General features: G+C 41.2%; 2 protein-coding genes across 8 annotated transcripts in view; one reads left to right on the top strand and one right to left on the bottom strand.

Moving 5' to 3' along the window:
* pitrm1 (pitrilysin metallopeptidase 1) overlaps positions 1 to 2,464 on the top strand; it is a 49,234-nt gene extending 46,770 nt beyond the window's left edge. The window contains exons 26-27 of the mRNA XM_083653489.1: positions 490 to 592; positions 1,870 to 2,464. Of these exons, the coding sequence (XP_083509615.1) occupies positions 490 to 592; positions 1,870 to 1,963 (197 nt within the window). The 3' untranslated portion in view covers positions 1,964 to 2,464. The remainder of the gene's footprint in view (positions 1 to 489; positions 593 to 1,869) is intronic.
* A 6,085-nt stretch (positions 2,465 to 8,549) lies between these two features.
* LOC310792073 (NACHT, LRR and PYD domains-containing protein 3-like) overlaps positions 8,550 to 9,871 on the bottom strand; it is a 56,984-nt gene continuing 55,662 nt past the window's right edge. For all 7 annotated transcript variants that reach the window (XM_083653774.1, XM_083653776.1, XM_083653775.1 and 4 more), the window contains one exon: positions 8,550 to 9,871. This exon is cut by the window's right edge and continues 341 nt beyond it. In XM_083653774.1, coding sequence (XP_083509900.1) covers positions 9,671 to 9,871 — 201 coding nt within the window. In that variant the 3' untranslated portion in view covers positions 8,550 to 9,670.

The following is a 9,871-nucleotide window of genomic DNA, read 5'->3' on the forward strand; positions in this document are numbered from 1 at the left end:
ACAACAAAATGAAAATAAATCCTAAAAAAAGCTGAACACTGTGTCACTCCCCACCCCTCGCTGTCTCTGTTCAAAGTAAAGATCTGACACTTTACTACTGGAGCACTGAGGTCATTAGCTCTCCCCAGTCTGATGAAAACACCTGAGCAGTAAGGATCTAACACTTTACTACTGGAGCACTGAGGAATGAGCAATGGCGGTATACATCGGTAGACGTCAATGACGGGGAAGCGTTGCCTGTTAAAAGATGTCGGTAGACGGCAATGGAGGGGAATGAGTTAATCAAAAAATTGACATTATGAAAATGTCGTGGATTAGTATTTGATTATTATGATGAAAAGTAACAGCCATGATTATCAAATGTTTGAGTTCCTGTTCTAAAGTGTGTGTGTGTGTGTGTGTGTGTGTGTGTGTGTGTGTGTGTGTGTGTGTGTGCGTGCGTGTGCCCGCGCCCGCGCGCGTGTGTGTGTGTGTGTGTGTGTGTTGCAGGGATGGGTCGCTTCCTGAGTGGGATCACAGATGAGATGAAGCAGAGCCACAGAGAGAGACTCTTCGCTGTGAAACACAAACACCTGCTGGACGTGGCTACAAGGTAAACCATGTCAGCCTGGAGCCAAACACTGCCCTCTGGAGGAGGAAGTAGTTGTATTGTTTACACTTTGTATGAGAATTAAAGTACTATACAAATGTAATGACGGACGATAGTGCTACTGCTGTTAATACTTCTAACTACTACTACTAGTATAGGGAATGCTGATGATAATGACAATGATGCTGATGATAATAATTTGTAGTAGTAGTTAGGGCTGGAGGATATGGTTGAAATCAACGTTATGATAATTTCTCTATCAATCACTTTGAATAATCAAACAATCAATAATCAATCAAGTTCATCTCATTAAACCGAATGGTAATGAGAGGGGTACGGTGGTGCAGTGGTAACCGCTGTCGCCTCACAGCTCGAAGGTCCTGGGTTCGATTCCCACCTGGGACGCTGTGGGCGCTGGAGTTGTGACCCCCCCATATCTTCAGTGCCTACTGCCCAGGTGGGCTATCTTGTCGAAAGGGCCTTTCTGTGTGGAGTTTGCATGTTCTCCCCGTACCCCCCAGGGGGTTCCTCCGTACATAACCCCCCACTAAAAACATGCAGAAGATCGTCATCCGACCAGTGACGACAACATCTGAATTCTGTCCAATGATGGTCCAATGAAGGTCCCCGGGCGCTGGAAAGAAATAGCGACCACTGCTCCTGGCCTGCCCCCTGGAGGAAAGGACAAGCCTGGATGGGTCAAATGCAGAGGACATATTTCACCGGCCACCGTCAGCATGAGTGTGTGTAGTGGCCGCATGCATGTGTTGTAGTGTGTTCGTGTGACAATAAAGGCGGGCTGCCGTCTGAAATCGTTTCGTTTATCGTTTAATTGTTTATGTGTGTTGTCACACAAAACTGAAGTGTTCAAATAATATGCCTACCCTACCTCATTTTATCAGAACTTTTAAGTAAAATCTGCTTGTCATAATCAATTTTAAAAAATGTGTCGCAATATTAAGATATTAAGATATATCATATGATTCCACTGAAAGACAATAAACAATAATATTTAATTATTGTCCAGCCCTATTAATAGTGGTCATTGTAGTATGCTGTACTGGTAGTACTACTAGTAAGTTGTGCTGTGACTTGAGAGATTATTCAAAATGAATGTGTTGAAATCACTATGCATGTGGCTGAGAAGTGACGTCCTGAAACCATTAATGGACGAGTTAGTTTCACATCTGAAACTACAGATTGTATTTGGAGATGATAGAAAAATGTCAAGGACCCTGAGAAATAGGCGTTGATGTTTGGAATGTGTTGTTTTCCTGCAGGTACCTGGGTGTCGGCCAGCAGACGTGTGGTGTGGCCATTCTGGGTCCAGAGAATGAAGCGATGAAGAAAGATCCTTCATGGGTTGTCAAATAGTGCTATAAATAGGTGTTTTTGTAATTGAATAAGGCCCCATGTGTCACACATAGTCCCTATTCATTGTCAATGCCACCCCCTAGTGGCATAAAGTCAACATTACAGTGTGAATAACAAACAACCAAACTCACAGACGGAGACTGATCCATAGTCACCCCTTTGGTGGGGGACAATTATGACGTGCTCCTAACCACACTGCTGTACAGTGCTAATAGACGTACTGTGTAGTGAAAATGCAAATGTTGTGTTTTGATGCTTTTTAGAGTGTATTTAAAATGGAGGAAACTACTGTAAACTCATGCGCACAATACGAAGAAGGTTAATCTTCCAGAGGAATGTGGCCAAATATTGAGTCTTCATGTTCATCAACATTTTTACTTTTAACATTGTTTGACATGAACGGTACCTCAGATTAATATCTTTCGAAAGACTGTCCAAGTATGAGGATCTCTGCTTTCACAAATCCTGCATTTTCACACATGATGTATGTATTTATGAACATGTGACCATTACATGTGTTGTGATACAAAAGCTGAGTCGGCTCTTTGTTCAGAGAAGGAAGATGATGGGTGATGATCACTGGCTCACTAGACATTGGACGCTCTGCATGGAGAGTAAAGTAAAGTAAAGTAAAGTTAAAGAGATACATACCGTTGGTCCATTCAATACATGGAGAAACAACAAGCTGCAATCTAATGGCATCTAAAACTACAGTGAGAAATGTCCCTCCTAAATTTACAATTGAAGGATTAATTTTCAAATGCTAAATGGATCAATTTAAAGAAACCAACAACCAGTATTTCAGGAAGAGTTATAAGTAAAAGTAGCAATACCATAATGGAACAATAGCCTACATAAATAAAAGTACAATACATTACATTATGTGCACAGGCCTTCTTGAGGCGTCCTCTCTGCCCATGGTAGGATTGCCTTTACCCCGGGGGGGTCTGGTGAGACGAAGGAGGAGCCCGGCCTGGAGTCACCCACACAGGGCCTTAGACCCTCCATGCACCGAAGGGCCTTACAATACTGCGGTGTAGCACTAACTCTATTGCAGCGGATTGGGCGTGATCAACCCTTCCGCGGGCAACGTTGCAGACAGTAGGAAGGCTGATCCGTGAGCGGCTGCTTCTGGGACGCGGGTTGGGGTCTTAATCGGCCTCGGCTGGGTCTACTGGGTGTATGATGTTGAGAGACCCGAAACACCTTACAACCCCAGCTAACATCACTGATGACGCGTCCCAGCGCATACTGTAGCATGTATTTTAAATCTAGAATCCTGGCTTCCCTGGCCAGTGACACTTAGGAATAGACTAGGTGACAACCAAGTATAGTTTGGTGACAAGCTGGAGAGACAGTTGATGGTCAGAGAGACAGCATCCGGTACGGGATGGGATTAGCACACCATCCTGGCTCTCTCGTGAGGGAGAAATCCACAAACGCTACGGATCAGCCTCCTGAAAATCTGTGCAAAGATTGGCACGGCCTGGGGTCCTTCAGGCTAGAGCGAGGTGCTCGCCGCAGGCGAATGACGTGCAGCGCACAGGCCTTCTTGAGGCGTCCTCTCTGCCCATGGTAGGATTGCCTTTTCTCCGGGAGGGTCTGGCCTGGAGTCATCCACACGGCCTTAGACCTCCATGCACCGAAGGGTCTTACAATACTGCGGTGTAGCACTAACTCTATTGCAGCGGATTGGGCGGGATCAACCCTTCCGCAGGCAACGTTGCAGACAGAGTAGGAAGGCTGATCCATGAGCGGCTGCTTCTTGGACGCGGGTTGGGGCTTAATCGGCCTCGGCTGGGTCTACTGGGCGAGGGTGTAGGATGTTGAGAGACCCAAAACACCTTACGACCCCAGCTAACATCACTGATGACGCGTCCCAGTGCATGCTGTAGCATGTATTTTAAATCTGTCACACCTTTTTCCAAAATGTCTTACAGTAGAATAGTACATTTTGTCAACAGTAGTGCAACCAAGGATCCAGATTTATATTACTTTCATATCTTGTCACAGCAATCCTACAATCTCCAATTGCAATGCTGATTATTAATCAGCATTGCAATTGGAGATTGTAGGATTGCTTTGACAAGATTATCGTACTGTTTAAAGTCATTCAACATACATTTTGAACAAAAAGACTCATAAGATATAAGCTTAGCAGTACATTCCATTAAGTGTATCACACACATACATAACTTTCTCGAGCCAGTTCTGCTAAATTTAGGAAAGATTTATTCCTAAACCGTCTACCTGCAATTCCACAGTGGGAAAGCCTAGCAATACCTCTCACCCTACGTTTTTTTGGCACCCATGTTTAACAGTAATGGAGTAGATATTTTATCACAACACAGCCTGTCATGACACAGTCATGACCAGCATGTCAGGCTTCATGTTCCGCCACCAGAGGTCAGTGTAAGCAAGCAAATGGATGTGCATAGTCAGAACAACTGTGTGTGTGTGTGTGTGTGTGTGTGTGTGTGTGTGTGTGTGTGTGTGTGTGTGTGTGTGTGTGTGTGTGTGTGTGTGTGTGTGTGTGTGTGTGTGTGTGTGTGTGTGTGTGTGTGTGTGTGTGTGTGTGTGTGTGTGTGTGTGTGAGAGTGTGAGAGAGATGTGCATAGTCAGAACAACTTGTGTGTGTGTGTGTGGGGGGGGGGGGGGGGGGGGGGATAATAATTGTAAAAGTTTGACCAAAAATAAAATTTTAGTCAACTACATTATCCAGTTCAATATCAATACAATGGTTTCTATCTAATTTACCTAATATGTATGTTCTCAAACACTATTTCACTATCCCTAAGACATAAGAAGAATGTGATTTGTGTTGTGTCTTCTCTGGGTCAGAGATGGTGTCTCGAACATGGCCGATATGACATCAAGTCCTGTTTAGCTTCTGTGGCCATACATACAAACATACACACACAAGCTGATTAAAAATGATACCAAGATCACCTCTGCTGCCAGAGATAACAGAAACGCTCACCTGCCAGGATAAGTCAGTCAGCACAGTCTGTGTGTGTGTGAGTATCTGGTGGTCAGGTCTGCAGCCCGCTCCCATCTGAAGGTCTTGTGTGTGTCGGCTCCCAGGTCAACCAGAGTCCTCAGCGTCTCCTGGTGGCCACAACAAGCAGCACAATGCAGCGAGCAATAACCTGCGACACACAGCAGAGAGAACTTCCACACATCTGGGGAGAGTCAAACTCAGGCCTGCCTTTGTAAAAGACAAAACACAAATAGTACATTTTAAACACACATCAAGAGAGGAGTTATTTTGTGTTTAATTTGGGTTCAGTAGTACTATCATAAATGGATCACTATAAATATCTGGGCTTGATGCTGGACAAGCTTATGAATGTCTTCTATTTATGATTACTTTTTTGAGAAACTTGAGCTGTGTTCAAAAAAACGAACCTTAATTCCTCACAGCAAATGTCATTTGTCAGGCATGGGAGCAAAGACAACCTTTTGTTTAGAAACTGATGTATCGTTCTATATTGCTGTCTTGTCTATTGCTGACTTGCGAGTTGCGACTTGTGTTATTTTAAATGTAGCACTGTTGTGATGTTTTATTGTTGTATTTGATGTGTCTTGTAAACCCATGGGGGTTGGTGCACCTGGAGTGCATCATGACACTTGAATCAATCAATAAAACCATGTAGTGTATAATCAGTGTTGGGGGTAACTCATTACAAAAGTAACATTCCATGTAATATATTACTTTTAGCAGTAACTCAGTAATATAACTTATTACTTATAGGATTTCAGTAATATTATACCAGTTACTTTGTCAAGTAACTCAAGTTACAAATTGAGTTACATTTGATTAAATCAAAGCACATATTTCAAAAAGATGCAATCATTTCCTAATCAAACTGTGTGTTTTTATGCAAATAACCACTATAGATGACAATAACAAAGCAAAAGAATAACATTTAGAATTTGTTTACACTGATTTCGAGGCGGTTGAAATTATTTTTCGCGATGGTTCCGGGGTGGCAATGTCATTCTGCTGCTGCTGTTGTTTTGTTTGCAAAAGTAGTGTAATAAGTAACAAGTTACTCTACACAGAAAGTAATATTGTAAAGTAACTTATTACTTTCAAATGAAAGTAACTAGTAATATGTAGTATATTACATTTTAAAAGTAACTTTCCCAACACTGTATAATGGGACTGAGTTCTTATAATGTCTAAGAATAGCAGCTCTTCTCACACATTAGTGGTTCTGGACAGGTGGGGAAGACACATTCATCTGCAGGCATATTTTTCCCCACTCTTCTTCTTTGGTTTTTGATGTTATCCAAACTCCTTATTCTTTGTTTGATGTTCAATAAATCAGTGACACGTAGCCTATATTTTTATTTTAAAATCTTTATTTGCATATGGCAACATACCTCCTATCTGGGTCATTATAGTTTTGTATTTTTCATTATCTGTTACAGTATTTTTATTCTGTTCTTACAGTAATTTTTGTTTTCAAGACTAAAACGAAAACTGTCGGTTTATCTTAATTTTAGTTTGTTTCATAAGTACACAATATCAGTTCAGTTAGTTTTTTTTCTGACGTCTAGTTTTTGTTTTGATTTCGGTTCACTAAAATGTTGTTTTTTCACACCTAGTTTGAGGTTTTAGTTTTAGTTGACTAGAATATCCTTATTGCCTACTATAGTATTTATATGATGACTTCACTGACAGAGATCCAAGATAGCCCAAGACCCAATCACAGTTTAGCATAACATCATCATCATAGCAACAGGGTCAACCCTGCCCTTTCTTTGAGCTTAAGAGTTCTCCTCGTTCCTTATTAAAAGTTGCTCTCAGCAGCTTTGTGAATAGGTTAGAGGAAACTCTTAGCTAGCAACTTTTAGTGATATATAGGAGTCCCCCTAGTGGTAAGATAAAATGCTTTGTCAATACGGGCCCAGGGATGGTCGAGCTCTTCGGGTTGTTTATCCACCAACAAAGCCAGGGAAATGCAATTCAGGGTTATACACAGGCTTAATCCTTCTCTCTCTAAATTCTGTAATAAATGTAAGGTCGCTGAAGGTTCATATTTCCACTGTATTTTTGTTTGCCCTGCTATTCATGACTTCTGGGTCAAAGTGTGTAAAGAAGTTGATACCATATTCGGGGAAAAAATTACACTTGACCCTATCTCCTGCATTCTGAGACTACATACAGCAGCATTAAACCTTGTCTCCTCTTCATTGAAGCTGCTCAAAGTGCTTCTCTATAGTGCAAGAAGATGTGTTCTTCTTCAGTGGATCTCAGACTCAGCCCCAACAGTTTCGCAGTGGATTCGGAGTGTTATGGAACTTCTCCTTCTGGAAGCTATCAGCTTTTGGCTCAAGGATAGGCCATTCAAATTTTTTCAAATCTGGATCCCCTTTCTGGACTATATTGGAGAGGATAGGGCCCGGGCCCTTCGGAGTGGTCTCTGCGGACTGGCATGGTCTGACATATGACATGTGGTGGGCCTTTATCTATTTATTGTGTCTGCATACCCCTGCTGTATTTTTTTTTTTTTTTTTTTTTTTTTTTACAGTGTTAACCCTCTGCCTACTGTAGGTGCTCTGTGCTTTTGTTTTTGTTTGTGTGTTTGGTTTTTTGTTTTGCTGTTATTATTTTTGGGGAGATTGTGTGTGTTGTGTTGTGGGTGACTGGAGACGGAGGGCATATTATTTGTTATCGCATTCTTCACTGACTGTTTGCCCCTCTGATAACTAAAAAATGAATAAACATACTTAAAAAAAAAAAAAAAAACTGGCCCAGGGGCATAATGGAGGGTAAATGGAAGTAAATGCAGTTTACTCACCTATTTTCAGATCAACTGTATAACTCAATGAGGGGAAACAAGGTGGATACTCACCTTGGATAGTTTACACACCTCTGTATTATGTACCACTACACACCTGTCTCAGTTACAATGTAATTTATTTTCATATTTTCTCGAGCAGCGATTCGCTTCCTGGAATTAATATAGAAGAAATACTTTATTGATTCTTGGAATGAAAAACTTTATTGATCTTTACAAACATTCACTTTGGCTGCACATCACATGCTATTACCTGCTAAAAGACACTGGTTCAATCATATAGTAACTTCATCTACTCAATCAAATTTGTGAAACCAGCATGTTAGCACTGTGGAGGAAAACAATGTGCATTACATTAGTGGTTCACTTTTCTTAACAAAGTTACAAAATCCACATATTAACAACTATTCTGCCATAGTGAAGAGCAGTGAAGAGAAACAGCAGAAAATATTACAGCAACAATACAAATAGTCAGTACACACATTCTTTACTCATTTAGAATTTCAATTACTTGTGTAAAAAAAAAGACTGGTAAAAGTATAAGTACTGATTCAACTTGTTTACTCAAGTAAAAAAAGAAAGAAAGAAAGAAAGCACAGGCTCTGAAATGTACTCAAAGTATAAAAGTAAAAAGTATTCCTACCGTCTGTTATGCAAAGTTACCTGAACCTCACATCATATCAATATAATTCAAACACTATTCAACTTGAAAGATCTCCTCCAAACACATTTAACATGTAGGCCTATATATATATATATATATATATATATATATATATATATATATATATATAACTTTACTTTGATTAATAATTTGTGTCTGATATGGTTTGTCCACAAAAAAGTTAAATAGGCCATCATTTAAATCCTTAAAATAACATCTACTGCGTCTCCCTCATTACATTGCATCGGTGATGTGATGTGACACGTTACAGGTTTAGCCTGTCAGTTTAAATACATTATTTTCACTTTGGCACTTTATATAATTCAATTAAACGTCAAATGTGTTTTATTTTGAAAGTCGGAACAGGAAAAGGTGTTGTTCACATTGGTTACCTTGACCACGGACGTACTGCGTCTCCGCCATTTTGGCCCAAAAGCAGACTAGTGAAACCTGACTGTCTATGAACAGCATAGCTTGCCTACAAAGTGCAGTACATGGACACAATACATACAATACATAGCGTATTTCTCAACTTTAACTTCTCCTTCCAGGTCAAAATACTTTGTGCTGCTGCTGCTGTTGTTTTACGGGCCAATATGGCGGCGCCGCTGCTTTGGCACTACCGCAGCGCCTCTAGTGGCTGTTTCCAAAAATACACTACAGAAATGCAGCACATACTCTTTCCTTCCACTCTCTTTGGCTTGATACAGAAGAGGAACGCACGCGGATGTTTCTGTCACAAGCGGGAAAGCTGGGAGAGCGCGAGACAAAGTGAGTGAGACAAACAAACCTTACATGTTTTTGTCTGTTGTGCTTTAAAACTGAAGTAATGAGCCTGCTTTGAAAATGTAACGAGTAGAAAGTAGATATTTGTGTTCACATGTCAGTTTTCATGAAAAGATTTGCCTTCTATGCCAGCTCCTACAAATACAAATGGGCAGTCTTAAATACTATAATCTAATCATGTAATACCATCTGGTCTGCTTAGAACACTGCAGCTCAAACTAAAGACTTTAAAGCCTGGACTGTATCATCATCACTCCTCTGCTGTCACACGCGTGTCACACGTACGTGTGTGTGTGTGTGTGTGTGTGTGTGTGTGTGTGTGTGTGTGTGTGTGTGTGTGTGTGTGTGTGTGTGTGTGTGTGTGTGTGTGTGTGTGTGATGTACAGAGTGAAGCACAGAGTGAAGCATCATGTCGGCAGCTGTGTTTGGTCACAGTGTGTTTCTCTCTCACTCTAACTGACACAGAGACACTGAGTTACCAGACTCAGAGAACAGAAACCCAAACCCAGGGTACAGAGCTTCAGTGAATGAAGTTTGGAAAGTGTACAGGTGAGTCAGTGTGTCAGAGGAAACTGTGTAGAAGGACAGAGAGCCAGCAGGCCAGTCGAGAAACACTGCGACTCTGTTAGAGTCAGAGGAGGAGAGAGG

Source organism: Poromitra crassiceps, assembly GCF_964638095.1.
Source record: "Poromitra crassiceps genome assembly, chromosome: 17".
NCBI classification, from domain to species: Eukaryota; Metazoa; Chordata; class Actinopteri; order Beryciformes; family Melamphaidae; genus Poromitra; species Poromitra crassiceps.